The following is an 18,425-nucleotide window of genomic DNA, read 5'->3' as shown; positions in this document are numbered from 1 at the left end:
TTTCCACCAAGTGTGTGATGGCCCACAAAGCCCTGAGTGCGTGGGGGGCCTATGTCCCACCACAAAGGACACTTCCTGCCTGGGCAGCACTGGGGCCTTTCTGTCATGCCAGGAACACACCAGGCAGGCTGCTGGCTGTGCCTAGCCCCGTGTCCTTTCTGCAGTGCTGCCTGGAGACCCACATTCAGACGTCTTCCAGAAGGCCTTTCCTGGGCACCTTGACATGTTCTCGTCACTTCTCTCTGCTTCATCTTTCCTTCTAGAGCTTTTTATCATCTCACATGCTACAACCTCCTGCATGGGCAGCCTGTTCCACTCTGTGGAATACAAGCCTGATGTCTTTTTAACCACCAGTGGATCCACTTACGAAGGCTACATTCTCAGAACATTTGTCTTCACACAAACTGACAAATTCCACCTCCTAAGATCTTGTGTCCTTACTCAAATGAGTCTGTATTTCCTTTTTCTTTCCCTTCCTGGGAGAGGGGGCATGCTGATAATTTTTTCTTTACTCTTATCTTCCCCTAATGATTCAGAAGGCTGGCATCTTACCCTGAAGTGTGGTTACTGCGATATTATAGAAGGATAATGGAGTTCCCGTGTCTCTGTCATGCGGAGAACACAACACTATCGATTTATTCCTCTCTGATATAAAATCAGAATTCCCCTACACTCCTGGCAAGTTCTGTGATTTTGCAGAAATCACATGGATGGGAGACCAAGTAGTCACCCGCCCATGGACAAGGCCTCTAGAAGGCCATGCCCAAGCTGTGACAGAGGACGCCCTGGGGGTCAGGAGAGGGAGGGACAGGTGCGAGTGCCCTGTGGTGGCCGAGACCCAGTGACAGCCAGCCCTGGGGAGGCTCCTACACGGGACACTGAGACATAAGCATGGTCTGTGTCCTTTCCTGTGAAGCCACAGCCAGAGTGAGGGAAGAGCTGGTAGGCCCGGGGAAGGAACAGGAAATGGTGTGACGTCACCTTGGTTTCCTTCCCTGGCTGCACTCTTGTCACCTAGAACAGTGCCTGGCCCCGGCAGGCTGAAGGAAAGATGGCCAAGTAAATGACTAGTGATTTAACGAAGCTATGAAAGGGTGGAAAAAATCATCTGATAAGTAATCCGAAAACAAAATGAAGAAAATCATTCCATTTATAGTAACATAAAGAACACACTTAGGAACAACTGAACTAAGGGACCAAACGACTTGCATACTAAAATCCATGAAAAAAATACTACTGAACCAAAGTTAAAAAATAAATGGAAAGGAATTCCATGTCCAGGCACTGGGTGACTTCATTTTCTAAGATGGCCATGTTCCAAATATACCAAAAGCTGAACTGTTTTTTCCTTAATAAGAAATGCACAAGTTTATCCTAAAATATATGATTTGCAAGGGCCTCAGAATATTCAAATTAACACTGACCAAAAACCAAATTTGGCTCGAGTCCGGCACTGTAGCCTAGTCAGTTAAGTTGCTGCCTGCAGCAATGGCATCCCATGTGGACACCAGCTCTAGTCCTGGCTTCTCCACTTCTGATCCAGCTTCCTGCTAAGGAACCTTGGAAAGCAGCAGAGGATGACCCAATTGTATGGGCCACTGCACTAACATGTGGGAGACATGGAGGAAGCTCTGGGCTCCTGGCTTCAGCCTGGCCTGGCCCCAGCCACTGCAGCCATTTCAGGAGTGAACCAGAGCAGGAAAGACCTCTTTCTATCTCACCCTCTTTCTCTTTGTTACTCTGCCTTGCAAATAAATTAAAAAAAAAATTGTAAGCAAAAGATCAAGTTGGTGGACTCAACTGTCTGATTTCAAAATTTACTATAAAGAAAGCTACAACATTCAATGGACTGTGGTACCAGCAAAAGGAAGAGACAGAAGATGCAACAGAATTGGGAGTGCAGCAAAACTTCTTCATTTATGTGTATTAATTCTGTAGAGGGTACCAAGATCATCCAATAGCAAAAGAGCAGCATTTTTCAAGATGGTGTTGGGACAACTGACAGTCGCATGCAAATGAGCGAATTAATTTGAATCCTTACTTCATACCATATATAAAAAATGGGTCAAAAGACCTAAATGGAAGAGCTGAAACTACTACATTCTTAGAAGGAAGCCTTGGAGTAAATCTTTGTGATCTTGGACCACCAGTGGTTTCCTCTATTTGATCTCCAAAGTGCAAGGCACAACAGAAAAACTCAATAAACCCAAAGTATCCATTTCTGTGCATCAAAAGACAACATCAGGAAAGTGAAAAGAAAAATTCACAGAAATCACATACCTGTTAAGCATTTCTCCAAACCAATGACGAAAAGCAACGCAATTTTAGAAATGAGCAATGGATTTGCATAGATACCCCCAAAGACACTGCAGAAATAAGCAACAAGCATGTGGAAAGATGCTGAGCCTCGCTAGTCACCAGGGAAATGTCAATCAAACCACAAAAACCACTTCAAACCCTCTCATGGGATTATAATAGAAATAGTAATAGCGGGCCTGGCGCGGTGGCCTAGCAGCTAAACTCCTCACCTTGAACGCCCCAGGATCCCATATGGGCGCCGGTTCTAATCCTGGCGCTCCACTTCCCATCCAGCTCCCTGCTTGTGGCCTGGGAAAGCAGTCGAGGATGGCCCAGGGACCCTGCACTCGTGTGGAGGACCTGGAAAGCTCCTGGCTCCTGGCTTTGGATTGGCACAGCACTGGCCGTTGTGCTCACTTGGGGAGTGAAGCATCGGATGGAAGATCTTCCTCTCTGTCTCTCCTCCTCTATGTATATCTGACTTTGCAATAAAAATAAAAATAAATCTTTTTAAAAAAAGAAACAGTAATAGCACATATTAGTGCGTTCGTCGGGGACAGAACCACTCATCTGCTGCTGCGGGACAGCCACCATGGAAAACCACCTGGCTGTTCCTCTGGAAGTAAAGGTACTAGAGGACTCCACCGCACCATTGCCTTGGTACTAAGGGAGATGCAAACAGGTGTCCACCTGAAATGCGTATGTGCATTGAGGAGCAGTCACAACATAGAGGGCAGAACTGAGCCTGATCTCCATCAACAGAAGAATGTGTGCTGTCCACCCAGGCAATGAGAGACCAGCACAGTCACATGGAAATGATGCCCACTCCACACTGACCCTCGAAAACTCCGTGCACAGAGGGCCTTGTGTGGTTTGATCCCGTTTATGTGCAATTCCCAAATAGACACACTCATAGAGACAGGAAGCAGATTACGGGTTTGCAGGGGCTGGGAGGCGAGATGGGAATGGGGTGTGATTGCTTTAATGTCTCATTTGGTGCTGTGGCTGCTCAACACCCCACTGACTGTGAATCCACCAAAAGCCACAAAACCGCATGGTTTCAAACCATGCAAATGGTGGATTTTTTATGGAATCCATTTTGCCTCCATAAAACAAAGCACAGATTTACCAGAGCTGCTGCCAATACAGGGACGAGGGGTGAAAGGGGCTGGAATCTCCAAGTCTGTAAGAAACCCTCACGTCACTGACCTTGCTTCTCCGGGTTGCGGACCTGGGAGGGCATGTCTTGGATCTCCAAGGTCCACTCCCCATCAGCCCTTTCTCCCCAGCAGTGCACAGTCATGAACTCCCAGTTGGTGAAGCCTTCATTGGAATGGTCCAGCAGCCTGCAGAGGAGATGCAGTGTTAGGAGAAGAATGTTGTGACACTAGGAAGCAGCCTAAGGAGGGCGCTCTTCTGCTTTGCTAACATGCCTGTGTGGCTGGGCCCAGGTACACCCCAGGGCAGGGGGGCAGCAGGGCAACAGTGGGAAGTGGGGGGTGCAGGTAACCTAGGAATGGCTCAATTCTCATGGCACTTCTTCCTCCAGTATCTCACCAGACTCACACAGTCCAGTGAAAGGCGGGGACACGGGCTGCTGGGGTCTCCTCCCTCCCACCCTGACTGAGAGTGTTTACAAGCACTGGGCGGCTGCAGGTCCAAGACTCTATGACCAGCCAAGCAGGGACTGGATCGGGGACATTCTTACTCCCCAAAGCTCCTGCATTCCATGATGCCTCTGAGCAAGTGTCTGGGCTGAATCTTCCTTCTGGGAATTCACAGTGGGAGCCTTTTCTACAGCAGGTGGGGAGGAGGACTGTGGAACAAATGCTTTAGGGCCAGCTCTAGGTACTGCTCTCCAAAAGTGACGGATAAGAACAGAAGAAGCAACTGTGCAGACTTGTGGGAGACAGGGTGATTCTTTAGTCTCCAGAGGTTTCAACAATGGCTTTGGACAGTGAAGATGAAGGTAGGTCTGGTTGTGCTCCAGTGTGGGTGGGAGGCACCCTTGGGGGAGGCATGACAGAGGAGAAGGGAGGCCCTGCTTGCAGGTGCTGGTGAGCTTCCCGGACTGAATACAGCTACTGCCACCCAAACTTATGCTGCTGTCACCTGGAACTGATGCCATAGCACTGGGTGATGAGGCCTGGTGTGGGGCCCTGGGTGGTAGGGAAGGACATGAATGGCCACTGGTGCCTCTCACGGCAGTCCTTGCTCTCCCAGGAGAGGGCAAATCCCTGTTTCTGCAGCTCACCCGTGCCTGTCATCTCTCTTGCACCTGCTCTCTTGCCTGTCTCCAGCTGATGCAGAAGCAGAAGGACCAGAGGCAGCAGCATGATCTGGGCCAGGAAGAATGAGTCAAAGCAAGCCTCTGTGTCAGCATCCCAGTGTGTGTTCTCAGAGCCACGGAAATGGCCTGTAGGTGCATATTCCTTCGGTCTTCCAGGCGGGGAGGGCCGCCCTGACTGTCCCCACAAACCCCTGGGCCTCCGACCTCTATCCAGGCTGCACATCTGGCTCCAGCAGAAGCCGGAAAGCAGCTGTCTGGCACCTTCTCTGTTTTCTCGCCTTAGAGGTGACAGCTCCAGGTTCTCACTTCCTCTTTCTTCACAGCCTTATTTCCTGCCTCTTAATTGGCAATAAGCTGTTGTTAGAATCGGGCTCTTAACTGTTTACCAGGAACCCAACAGCTGAGTCGGTGTGATGGGTTTCTGGACACACAGTGTGTAAAAGCATTTACAGAGGAGCATTCCCTGCAGGGTCAGCAGCGGGAGTGCTTGCTCTCAGGAAACTGCCAAGGCTAGGGCCGAGGCTCACACAATCCCACGAGACCCCAATGCAGCAGGGAGCTGCCACTGTCTTGGAAAAGCTGAGGTTCTCCACTTTACCCATAGAGAAGCCTGGCACCCTGAAAGAGTGGCTGAATCCAGCAAGATGTGAACTAGAAAAAACAGGTGCCCGCCAAAATTCTGCATAAAATTGCAGAAATTTAACTTAAAAGAAAACACATTCCCAAGGCTCACATGAGTGGCAGGTAGCCGCAGTGCGCCCTTGAAAGTGCTGAATGGTGCAGCTGCAGCACATGGCCTGGCCCTCAGGCAGTAGGCCACACTCCCTGCCACTCCCAGGGCCTCAAGTAACGGGCAACTGCAAAGGGTCCAAAGGCAGAGGGAGGAAGGGTGAGGAGGAGGGATGCCAGGGACTTGGATTGGGTGGCTACATGTGAATAGGACCTGGGGGTGGCCAGGCTCTGTCTGGGAGACCTTTCTTCTCCCTCTGCGTCTTTGTAAGAGACAAAAGGGCACGCAGTTCTTCTCCAACCGACCTTCCACAAATGCCCTCCAGGCATGTAGTTGCATCAAAGCACCTGCTAGAGTTTCCACCAACTTGTAGATGGTGCCTTAGGGCGAAGGCTTCATAGAGCAGCCTGGAGGGCCCTGCTAGCAGCTCCACACCCCTGTCCAAGCCTGAGTTTTCCAAGAGACACGGGTCCGGCTGCTGCAGAGCCATGACTACGTGGGAACAGCTTCAGGAGACAGACGGTACTCCAGCTGTGATGCACATGGTCACCTACGTGCCTGCTGCAGAAGACAGATGCTGATTCCCCACCACCCATCCGAGAGCCCCTCCATGACACAAGAAAACAAGGGGCATAACACTTCCCCTGCAGCACATGAGGGAGGCTGCTGGAAGACATGCAGAGTGCCTTCCCAGGATGCTGGAGGTGTGGGCTTGGACTGGATAGCCCTAGTGCACATGCTGAGTCCTACCAAGGGCCCAGCCCTCTCAGGTCTTACCTCTTAGCCAGGAGCTGAGACTTGGTTCCCGAGGGAGAGGTGAGGTGGATCTGGAGGTCTCCACGGCGCGGGTGTGAGATGGAGATGCGGGCTACCACGTGCTCTAGGTAGACCACACGCTGATCCGAGTGGTCAGCACAGGCGCTGGTCAGGGCAGTGCTGCGTAGCACCTGCACCACCGGGATGCTCCTGGGAAGGGAGGAGCAGCTGAGGACAGTGGCTAAGCCTCAGGTGCCCCACCCGGAACTACTTCATCTAGCTGGAAGTCGCTTCCTGCTCTCCAGAATGCACTACTGAGAAAGCTCCTGTATGGGCTTCAGGGTCCACAGGCAGCACCACTGGCTCTCTTCCTGCCAGGCTGGAACCTGCAAGAATTTATTAACACACCACTTCCTTCCAAAGACTGATCTTCAAAATTGACACCTTGGTGTAGCATGATAATCCTCTGCCTACAACAGCATCCCATATGGGCACTGGTTCCTTTCCTGGATGCTCCACTTCTGATGCAGCTCCCTGATTATGGCCTGGGAAAGCGGCAGAGGATGGCCCAAGTCCTTGGACTCCTGCATTCCCATGGGAGACTGGGAGGAAGCTCTTGGGTTCTGGCTTAGGAAAGTCCCAGCTCTGGTTGTCATGATCATTTGGGGAGTGAACTAGCAGATAGAAGATCCCTTTCTGTCTCTCCTTCTCTCTGTAATTCTCCCTTTCAAATAAAAATAAACCTTAAAAAATAATCTATTAAGAAAAAGGGTAGCACAATGCGGAGTGAGAGCAGACAGCCTGTATCCAAAGTGATGAGAGACATGCTAGGGTTGGCAGCTGGTTCTGGCACCTTCACACTGTGCCTTGCAAGGATGCCCTCGGGGACCCCCACACAAGGAATGTGGGGCTGCAGTCTACTCTTGTGCCAAACACCCTGGTCCAGACTGTCACAGAGCAACCCTACCTGTTTCCCCACCGAATGGTCCCTCTTCTACCCTGGGCTGGAGACCCATCCCATGAGGATGGTTCTCGGTCCAAATCCAGGCAGCTTTATCCCTGCAGAAGGGATAGAGCCCCCATTACACAACGAGGTCTCCTCCTTTCTTTCTTTTTCAAGATTAATTTATTTTTATTGGAAAGGAAGATTTATAGACAGAAGGAGATACAGAGAAAAAGATCTTCCCTCTGCTGGTTCACTCTTCAAGGGCCACAATGGCCAGAGCTGAATAAACCCAAAGCCAAGAGCCAGGAGCCTCCTCTAGGTTTCCCATGCTGGTGCACGGTCCCAAGGCTTTGGGCCATCCTCTGCTGCTTTCCCAGGACATAAGCAGGGAGCTGAATGGGACATGCAGCCAGGACATGAACAGTGCCTATACTGGATCCTGGTGCATGCAAAGTGAGGATTTAGCCACTGAGCCGTTGCACCAGGTCCTCAACAAGGTATTTCTACCCAAACTCTCTGATCCACTCCTCATCTCAACAGAAGCAGGGTCTGCCTCCAAAATGCTACTTATGCAGCCAAGTTCAGCCCTCCCCTGCCTCTTTTGGGCCACCTTGGCTCACAACCCTACCCCAACTGGCTGAAGAAAGATGGCATTCTTCAAGGTAGACCTTACTGCCATCCAGCACACCAGTAACTCCCCACTTCCCTCCAACACCAACCGGCCAGTGCTCAGTTTATTATGGGAGCATGTTTCCCATAAGCCCTGACTTGCCTCTTGGGAGACTATGAGCCAGCAAGTGCCCCGAGCCTCTTACGATGACACGGCCAGGCTCTCAGGGGCCTGAGTCATAAAAAGCTATCCAAACAAGGAGAAGCAGTGATGTCATTCCCTCAGAGACTCTGTAAACATTTGCAAACATGCTTTGCACACACTGTAAACTGACTTAGAGACGCTGCCTTCTTTCACTGCCTCCTCCTAAGTTCTCCAGTCTCTGTTTACCAGGCCACAACAGGCAGTTCCCCGCCGTGGCCGTAAGACGTGGGACACAATGGAGAGCTCTGGAGCGTGTCAGGCCCTGCAGGGGCCCACATTCGACTTGAGTTAAAGCACTCAGTGACATTGGCTTGAAAAATGTCAAGTGGCTATGGGGTAGAGGGTGGGATGGGGGTCTCAAGGCATGAGGGTGGAGTGAACTCAGCAAATGCTCCTTTGGGGCTGCCCATCAAGACCCCAGACTCGGGAATGAGTCTCCACGTTTATACTTCTGGGACTCAACAAGCAAGGCTGAGGCCAAGAGAGAGCAAGAACGGAACAAAGTTCAAAGAGCATCTCCACCCACTAGGATGTGCTAACTGGCATGGGGGGCAGGGAGCAACAGCCCTGAAGTTGCAAGGAAGAAACCTGGAAAAGACAACACCCAGCCACACCATTCCCCATTCTCCCCGCACCCACCCCAGAGTGCCATGCATGGAGGAAAAACCTCAAAGTCCCCTGCTGACTCTGCCATGGCTCGAGGCGGGGCTGGCTCAGCTTACAGAGAGACACTTCCTTGCTGCCTGCAGGATGGCTGGCTGGGGTGGGCAGTGCTCAGCGCCTCTGGGAGTCCGGGAGTCCTTGGCTTGGGTTTTCAAAGCCAAGACCTTTCCCCTAGTGGGGGTCGAGGAGCCAAAGCGGCTGCATGAAGCAGGGCTAACAGCAAGGACTACTTTTTGTGTGAACGGCTTGACTCAGGGCACCAGGGCGCCCCATTTCTGCCTGTTCTGGTGGAGCTGTTGGAGTGGGCAGATAGTTGGAGGGCTACTGCAAGATGCTGAAGTGTCCCCTCCTTAGGCACCCATGGCTCTCCCCACACATGATTTTTGTGCCAACTGTTGAAGCGAACAGCCACTCCCACTCCAGGTCAGGGGGCTTTTTCATTTCCTTAAGAAAAAGAGCAGTGGCGGCAGAGGTTTTGAAATACTCCCTGAGAGCTGGGCTGCGAACCGGCTTTCAACAACAACTCCAGGCAGGAGGCAGGAGTTGGTGCGGGGTGTCGATGCTGCTCAGGGCACCTGTATTCTGTCTCAGAGAGCAGGGGCTTGAGCCCGGCTAGGCCTCGCGTTCCAGCTTCCTGCTAACGTGCACCCTGGCAGACAGCAGTGATGGCGCAAGCAGCTGGGTTCCTGCCAGCCAGGTTTGGAGACATGGTCCAGCCTTGGCTGTCGTGGACATTTGGGGAGTGAGCCAGGGATGGCAAATGGTTCTTTCTCTATCTTTCAATAATTTTTAAAGTGCCTTTTTAAATTGCTATATTAATTATACATATTTGTAGGGCACAGGGTGCTATTTCAACACAAGTAAACAATGCATGAAGGCCACACTGAGCTAATTAGCATATCTGTGATCTAAAACTTCTTGTTCCTTTGGGCTTGTGGTCACATTTGCTTCAACCAGTCAGCATAGAGCCCTGTTTTACATGTCCTCTAGCCTGATCATCTGGAAATGTGCAAGACATTAATGGTAACCATGGTCACCCTGCCGAACTCTAACACGGACACTGAGTCGACGGACACAATGGTATTTTGCACAGACCTTTCTCCAGGTCCCTCACCCTGCCTTTCAGCTTCCAGGAACCACCTGTCCACCCTCCACGTCCGTGAGGACACAGCGATGAGGCTAGCAGGAAGCTGCTTGGCGTGCTAGGGCCATAGCTGGATCGACAGCGCTTCCCACAGCGACGCTGTCATGCTCTCAGCACGGTGGTCTTTAGGGTCTCAAGCAGCCGGATCTGCTCATGACCTGGCAGACATTCCCGTTGACCACTAGTTCACCTTGTGAACTTGCCTTAGATAAAGGAAATGATTTGTGGTGATCAAGTTCACAGCCCATCATTGAAGTTGCAAACTAAAACTTTTTAAGAAACCTAACATGGGGGGCCAGAGGGATAGGTCAACTGTCTAATCCTCTACTTTCAAGTGCCAGAATCCCATATGGGTGCCAATTCATGTCCTTTTGCTCCACTTCCCATCCAATTCCTGCTTGTGGCCTGGGAAAGCAATAGAGAATGCCTCAAAGCCTTGGGACCCTGCACCTGCGTGGGAGACCCGGAAGAGGCTCCTGGTTTCAGATTGGCTCAGCTCTAGCTGATGTGTCCATTTGGGAAGTGATCCAGCAAATGAAAGATGTTTCTGTCTGCCTCTCCTCTCTGTAAATGTGCCTTTGCCATAAAAATAAATAAATAAATAAATAAATGTAAAAGCTAGCATGGTTCATGAATACAGACAATGCTGTCCGAGATGAACAGTGCTGGGGCTGTGCACACGTCCAATGTTTTGGTCTACAGCACACATTTGTTGGCCTCTTCCACCTACAAAGGGCTGGGATTCAATCATAGCAGGACCCACAGCCAACCCTCGTAAGTGTTCTAGGAATCTGTATTTGCATATTCATGAGCTTGCTGAAATCCATTTGTCACCACCCCTACTCACCTACATCAATATTTGAGGTGCTCTGTGGTTCTTTGCCATAAGGGTCACTTACAAAAATGTGCAGAACAGCAAAATGTGGGAGTCACACATAGGCACACTCCAGCTGACGTCAGCCAAAGCTGGGCCCTGCCTTTCTCCTCTCAACTTTCAGTCCCTCATCCCTTGAGCCATTGACAAAGTGCTTTGCCCTGCACACCTGTGTGCTTTCACGGGAGCTGGCGTGCTGTCCAGATGCTCCTGAGTGCCAGAAGCTGGGGTGTGTCTTATGTGCATTACGGCATGAGTCACAGGGCCGTGGGCCGTGAGATCAATCGATGCTAACAAGGCAATAGGTACGAAAGTAGCCGTCTTTAAACACAAGTTGATGGGGTTGGTGTGGTGCTGGTATCCCATATAGGCAATTGTTCAAGTCCTGGTTGCTCTACTTCCTATCTAGCTTTCTGTTTATGGTCTGAGAAAGTAGCAGAGGATAGCTCAAGGCCTTTGGACCCTGCATTCATACAGGAGATCTGGAAAACACTCCTGGCTCCGGGCTTTAGACTAGCCCAGATCTGCCTGTTGCAGCCATTTGGGGAGTGCACCAGCAGATGGAAGAGCTCTCTGTGCTTCCTTCTCTGTCTGTAACTCTGCCTTCACAATAAAAATAAATAAATCTTAAACACTCTTCCCGCTCCACTCTTGTCTATCTCCCTCCCTCCCTCTCTCTCTCTCTCTCTCACACACACACACACACACACACACACACACACACACACAAGCTGATAAAACACAAATCTGAATCCTTCAGTTAAAGAGAATGCAGTGAGCAGAAGTTTACAGGAGGCTTCCTTGCTGGTTCCCGTTGCTGGGGCTCAGGAACTGACACCCCCAAAGTAAAGACCACCTCAGAAGCAGAGTCCCTCTCTGTACTTTCCCTGTCCCCAAGCTTCCTGCACCCCCCTCTCTCCAAGACCAGTCACAGAACTGGAATCTCTCTTCCCAAAGCAGGCTGTAAGATCTTCTACAAACATTAATCACCTCTGCCATTCTGTCTTGGAGCTGACCAGTTAGACATTCTCTACCCTGCCTTGTCTGATTGGTCCTAAGACCCCCATTTCACAAGTGGTCCTGTGACACGCCAGGGAAGGACAGCCGAAAAGAATCCAGAAGAATCCAAGCAGACAGGACTTGGTTTGCACCCAATCATCTTCCTGCATGGGTTCCCTGTTTCACCCGTTTCATCTGATGCAGGCTTGACAATGGACAGCTCAGCCTGCAGCCTTGAGCCCTACGGTAAGGCTCCTGCATCTTGCACAATTTGGCTCCAACCAGCATCCTGGGCCTCCCTCTCGCTAACTGCCCTCTGGTCCAGGTGTGTCACCACAGCGACACCCCTAACGCAGGGAGCACATTCACTGCTCCAGTGTTTGACATGACCTTATAGCTACTATAAGTAGCACTATGAGTCGACTCAAATTCAAGCATTAATTTTAGCAGTAAACAGCCTTTGCAAGTTTCAGAGGGGGAAGAAAAACTGGTTTACTTCAAGACTCAGCTTGAAAGGGTCACCAGTGCTAATGAGGGGGACACCAAGAGGCAGAGGGAACACGGGGGCACAGGGCGGGGCCACACAGCACAGTGCAGGTGCTCCGGGTTTGCCCAGCCATGCTCCACCTAGAAGCAGCTGGATGGGGGAGAGCAGGCAGTGGTCTCCGGGGTATCCAGAGATGTACAGACGTTCTGGAGGAAGGCCCTGGGAAGGGTGGGAAAGGGCTGTGAGAATTGGGGGGAAGATTCTGTGCCAGACAGAGCCCAAAGAGAAGAGTGGCTTTAGCTCGGTAACCAGATGACAAACCAGGCTGTGCACCTGTGCTCAGCAGGCGGTCAGCTGACTTGGACCCAACCCAATTCATCACCGATCAAATATCTTTAAATGCATGCCTAAGGCAAGGCCAGGATTCATGGATCATTTTTAAGAAAATGTTGTCACGAGAGGTTTAAAGGAGCAGCTGTGGCTGCTGGCCTGGCTCATCTGCTGCAAACAGACCACCAGAAGCCACCCCCTGGGAATAGATGCCTGGCCGAGTCTGGCAGACCCTCCAGGTTTCCAGGGTCCAGGTGTACTCCCATTCTAGAAGCAGCTTGCCCAGGTGGAGGGGACACAGAGGGAAAGAATGCAAGCGGCAGTTGAGGTCCAATTCCTCTCCTTGGCTCAGCACCACCTCGGCCCCCACCTCCAGGGGCAGGGTGGACACTAGAGGCAGCAGTTTGGATAGGAAGCTCAGCCCCATGCAAGACCAGCTCTAGGGCTGATTTCTGAACATCTGTTTGCCTCAGTTTGTTCATCTGTATACTGGGGACAAGGATAGAACCTCACGCCCTTGTGTGCTCCTTCACACACGATGGTCAGGGTCTCGCTGCTGCTTGGTGAATGCCTTTGTCCATTCAGCCACAGGACACAAGGAGCTATTTACCAACACCCATCACACACAGTCTGCTCCATTCAAGTTCCAGGAAGATCAGTGGTGTGTGGTTCATTGGGAGTTAATTTTTCAGGTACCTGTAAATGATCTGGAACATTCACAGCAGCATGGGGTGGCATGGTGTGTGTATGTTTGGGACTGGGGAGGGGAGGGGTTAATAAAACACAGGCCAGAGTAAGCCATCAATCATCAGACCCAGAACCTTCCACACTTGGTAAGACATCCTATGTGTGGTGGCACCTGCTCTACACTGGTGTAGAAGACTGTTTCTTGTCTTCTGTGCACCTGACCAGGTGTTACGGGCAAGTTCAACTGTCTCACAGCAGCCTGGGTTTCAAAGAAGCAAGGGAGGTGCCAGCGGGAGCAGCCCAAAGGTGCTAGCAAGATGCTTAGCAAGCAGGGCTTGTGTCCCATCACAGATACTGGGCCACACTTTCTCCTTGCCAGGGTCTGTCCCATCCTTCTTTATGTAGCACACACAGATGTCCACAAGGCCCAGCACGGGCAGCTGTCCTGTTCACCATCCCGTCGGCCTTCCTTCGATCATGAAAGTTCTGAATCCACCAAGGCCCAGAGCCCTCATGCCTGATAGTGGGGGCTGGCGGCTCTTTGAGCTTCCCTGTGGGCCTAGACGTCGCAGTGGAGACCTGGACACCTGAGGCTTCAGGGCCCCTAAGGTGTCTTTTTTCTCTCATTAACACAGCTTCATCCATCCCTATTCCGGCAGTGTCCCCACCACAACCTTCTTCATTCTCATCTTTCAGGAAGATCCGGGCAGGGGCAGGTGCATTGCCAACCCCTGCCCCCTCTCTACATGGGCAGCAAACAGGCTGGACATGCCCAAGCATCGCCTGAGGTCCCTCTCCTCTGGCTGGCCTTCATAGTGTAGTCCTGCAGGGCCCCAGTGGCTGCCACCACCAGCTGCTGTGAGCAGGCTGGGGCCCAGGAGGGGTGTACAGCAAGGACGGCCCCACGACTCCTGCTGTCATTGCCTGCCAAGATCTGTCTTCTGGAACCATGACCACATCCTAGAAACCAGATACATCACACAGCTCAGGGCTGGGGCTGGAGGAGAGGCATTCCTGCCGCTGACTATGCATGACCAGAGGGGTGGACAGAGCCCGGGCCCTGTTATTGGGGCAGGTACACAGCAGTGCGGGCTGCCCACAGTGGGGCTGGCCTCTGAGCCCTCCAGGACACTTGGACTAAACATCCACCAGGCTCAGCTCTCTGACTTGGGCCCTCTTCATCGAAAAGGGAGAGGTAGGTAACATAACCCATGCAGCATGCACATAGCTGCCTGAGCAATGAGAACAGAAAACACCCCCTCTAGCCCTGGGCTTCCTCTCGCTGCATCTCTGCTCCCCTCAAGGGCAAGCAACAGTGGCCACAGCTGGGACACTCCAGAGAGAGGTCACAAGAGTGGACAGTTGGATGGAGCGATGTACATGGCGGACAGCCAGACAAGCTGACCTTTCATTTTCAAGTCATGTGACTCCAGCAGCTGGGACAAAGCCCAGGTGACAACTGTGATAAGGGTGACTGGCTACAACCTCAGGGACCCTCAGATGACCTACGTAGGTAGGTGGGGGCTGCAGCTCCTGGGAGTTTGGGAGAGGGCTGGTGGCACCCTCCCCACTGCCACACTCTCTCCAGAGGCCCTCTATCCTCGAGAACAATCACCTTGTGGAGTTAGGCAAGCGGCTTGAGATAGAACATTCCAGAAAGAAGCCTGGCAAGGGGAAAGACAATTTTTCTTTAGAAACAGGAGCCCGATTCTTGCCATCCCTGGTAGTCTGTGGAGTTTTGATTTCCTCAAAGGACAGGAACAATGTCACAGTGTATGCTACCCTCAACCTGCACTGTCGAGAGCCTGTGCTGCTGCCACTTAAAAAGCAAAATAAAATCAAAATAAAAACAAGCCACTCGCCACCTAGGCACCACCCAGCCATCTTAAAACGCCTTCTGGCAGGAGAAGAATGCTTCATTCAGGAGCCGCCCAGCCCGGCAGTCTGGTGGGAGGGGCCGAGGCGGCCCCACCAAGGCAGAAAGCAGACCCTGGAGCCGGCATTGCCTTACCTGGCAGCTGGTTATCTGTGTTCCCAGAGCTTTCTCCAACAAGGAGAGCCAAGGAAGGCAAAAGGCCTCCTTTATCTCTGAGCTTCCCCTGTCCCACCCCAGATCTGATAGTCTCTAGTTCCCCAAGGAAAACGATGCTAGCAGAAGTCAGGGTTGACCCTGGCCCCAAAGGTCAGTGTACACAAAGAGCAAGAACCAAACAAAACCACAGTGATTGTTGGAAAGGCCCTGCTAGGGGCTGGTTCTGCAGCTCTTCAGCCAAGCAAGACTTCCCAAACTCCTGTCATGTGTGAGAAACACCTGCTGGACGCCATGTGGCACAAGTGCCCATCAGCTAAGAGGTCATCTTGTATAACACCGTCTACATGTGTGGGTAAAGCAACACAGGGCTTCACACCATTTCCTGTTCTGTTTTTCTTGACCCGAGGGTCACAACCAACTGCACCCTGAAATGGAGTCTCTCCGATTGGATGCCAAGGCCCAGAGGACCCCACTCTTTATCTGGGGGACAGCTGTGGCAGCAGAGTAGCGGGGAGTACCCTGACCATAGGAGAGGGGCAGGCAGGGTCCTGTGCCCCCTGCTTGTCTCAGTTGAACAGAACAACCCCAGCACATACACCTTGGAGATTACAAGAAGGCAGATACAAGCGCAGAGCTAGGAAATGAACCCCTGCCCCACCACAGAGTAGGAGTAGGCGCTGCTGCTCTTGGCTAAGCACACTGTGGGCCCTCAGGGCAGCCTGGGTGGGCACAGAAAAGACCCCAGGGAATGCCCCTTGGTACATCCTGCTGGGCAGGGCAGAACCATGGTCTGGTTAGTTACGGTCAATATTACAGACAGGATATTCCAACACAGCCCAAGGGATTTGGGTTGGGATGGGTTCCCTACTACGAAGCCACCTGCACGTCAAAATGATTGCAATGCGCAAAGCAGCAGGTCCCAGCTGCACAGCTCACAAGAAATGGCTTACACACACACACACACACACACACACACACAACCCTGTACTGCCATGACCACCCCCTCGCAGCAGGCTCGGGTCCCACGTGCGTGGGCAGTCACTGGGGTGGGAGGGAAGCCTCACCTGGGCCTCTTGTCCACGGTGGCCACACACATATGCTGGGAGGGCACTGCCGTCCACTTCTTGGCCTCCAGGACCAAAGCTTCGGCATCCACCAAGCCAAATCCATACAGATGGCTAACTGAAAAGATAGGGCCGTTAGCGCCAGGCTCCCAGACACCTCCGCCCCCTCCTTCCATCCTGCCACCGCCTCAACCTTGCGTCTTTGCTAGGCCCCACGGGGGTGGGCACCTGATCAACTAGGTCCTGAACTTTTCCGGACATTCCCTGTTGTGATGCAGTGTGGGGAAGCCTAGGACTCTCTTTCGCACAGACCGGAACAGCTCTCTCTTCTTTTGAAGGACCAGCCAGCCCCTGTACCTGCTGAACCTGTGACCAGGCAGGAGAGTACCCTGTGTTCTACTGCGCTGCACCGATTGCTACAGAGCAAGGCTGGGTTTTTTGGCTATTTCCTCTCCCTACTGAGTTTTCAGGGCACTGGGACCAGTGGCAATGCCACGCAGCACAGTGAGGCAGAAGGGTATTTAATTTGGCTGGGGGTACAGAAGGGTTTCAAAGTTGAATGAATGAGGCAAGGTCGGGAACTAGATACAATCTGTTTTCCTATTTAATTAGGCCAACATCACAATGTAGGGCAGTTCTGGTTACAGCTCAGCACCCACACCAACATTCCTGTGAATCGGAGACAAACCAGGTGCCTGTAATGGCCTCCTTGTTGAAAGGAATGTCCCTTGGCCACTGAGGGTCAAAGCAAAGCTTGACCTGCACCAGATACACTGCCATATCAGGCTTGGGTTCATGGCCTTCGGACCAAATGTCAGAAAAGAAATCTTGCTGTTTGATCTCAGCAAAGCCAGCAGCCCAGTCCTGCCCAGGGACTCATGTCTGTGTGTGCCAGGCTGGATGGGTCAGGGAGGCCCTCTTGCCCTGTGAATTATCTGCCTAACTCAGGGGCTGGCCACCAAAAGTTTTACACAAAAAAGTAACTTACACAACTATCTCAAGGCTGAAAGATGAGGAAACTGAGGCCAGTTTAAAAATCAGAGTCACTCAGGGCTAAGAATGCAAGTGGCCCTCAGGTACCATGCAGACAACATCATGTATCTTGGTAATCACAGACAAAACTTGTCTTAATGGGCATGATCACTGCAAATCACACCCAGGATTAACCAGGTGGCAGGCTTCCTTTATGTTACAAGAAAGTCACATCTCCAAGAGTCGACTGAAGCGACCCTGCGTGTGGCAGCAGTGGTGAATCTTAGGGACCCTGAGCCTCAATGGATTTAGGGTTCTCCCTGAGACCAGTGTGAACCTTCCGGTGCTTTCCGTAAATCGCTGAGTCTGTGCTGCTCATTCTCATGACTCACGCTGAGATTCCGTTAAGGGATTCAAGGGAATTCACTTTGCCCCGTGGGTCCCCGGATCCAGTGCCACACAAGCCCAGCCCACACACGGCAGCCGCACCTTTATGTCCGGCGCCATTGACCTTCCAGTCACTTGCTTTCAGGTGAGCCGGCCGAGAGGTCTTGACAAGCAGGTGCTGGACGTCCCTCCAGGTTAACTGGCTGCTGCAAGGACACATGAACAGCCACTGAGGTCCGCCCAGGCCAGAGACAATGGGCACACATGGCAGCTGAGGGAGTGTGCCCGGAGCTGGCCCCGGGGTTAGCGATCACATTCCCTGGCACAGATCTACAGCCCCAACTCTTGGTGAAGAAGCTTCCAGCAATGACATCCCGAGCTAGAAGAGATTTCAGGTTCTTGGATCAGGGATGCTTGACTTGTACATTTTGAGTCCAATTACAAGAGCAAGCAGATTCACAGATGGGTGGCCTGGGGTGGCCACGGGAGGAGCGTGGGGACCTGAAATGTATCCTCTCCCAAGATTTGCTTGTTAATGTCCTAAGCTCAGAGGCTCTGAACATGACTATATTGGGCAATGGAGCTTTCCACAGGTGATTAAGGCAAAATGACGTCTGGAGTGGGACTCATCCAGGATGGCCACAGAACACCTGCCCAGGGAATCCAGACAAAGCCACCTCTGGGATGACCCAGGGGGAGGGCAGCCACCTGCTGAGACCCCGCCCAAGGGCGTCCAGCCTCTAACAGGCCTCGGGCACAGATACCCATGTGCAGTGCTAGGCCATGACAGCCTGAGCAGGGTGTGACCTGGACTTTCTGGGATAAGACTTGCATGTGGGAAGTGGAAGCAGGTCTGGAGGTGGATGGCAGTAACACCCACAGTCAGTACCCAATGCCACAGATCTGCACATGGCCATGATGCCACTGTTCAGCCATGTGCGCTTGACCCTGG

The 18,425-nt window shown here is 52.1% G+C and overlaps 1 protein-coding gene across 2 annotated transcripts in view; it reads right to left on the bottom strand.

Annotated features, from left to right (window-relative positions):
• Nucleotides 1-18,425, bottom strand: part of PCSK6 (proprotein convertase subtilisin/kexin type 6) — a 141,118-nt gene that overhangs the window by 37,989 nt on the left and 84,704 nt on the right. For both annotated transcript variants that reach the window (XM_058666558.1, XM_058666559.1), the window contains exons 10-13: nt 17,576-17,679; nt 16,115-16,232; nt 6,096-6,284; nt 3,508-3,644 (exon numbers count right to left, since the gene is read on the bottom strand). In XM_058666558.1, coding sequence (XP_058522541.1) covers nt 3,508-3,644; nt 6,096-6,284; nt 16,115-16,232; nt 17,576-17,679 — 548 coding nt within the window. The remainder of the gene's footprint in view (nt 1-3,507; nt 3,645-6,095; nt 6,285-16,114; nt 16,233-17,575; nt 17,680-18,425) is intronic.

This window comes from Ochotona princeps, chromosome 6, assembly GCF_030435755.1.
Source record: "Ochotona princeps isolate mOchPri1 chromosome 6, mOchPri1.hap1, whole genome shotgun sequence".
Classification (NCBI taxonomy): domain Eukaryota; kingdom Metazoa; phylum Chordata; class Mammalia; order Lagomorpha; family Ochotonidae; genus Ochotona; species Ochotona princeps.
The sequence above is the reverse complement of the archived record's forward strand: the minus strand, read 5'-3'. Positions and strand labels throughout refer to the sequence as shown.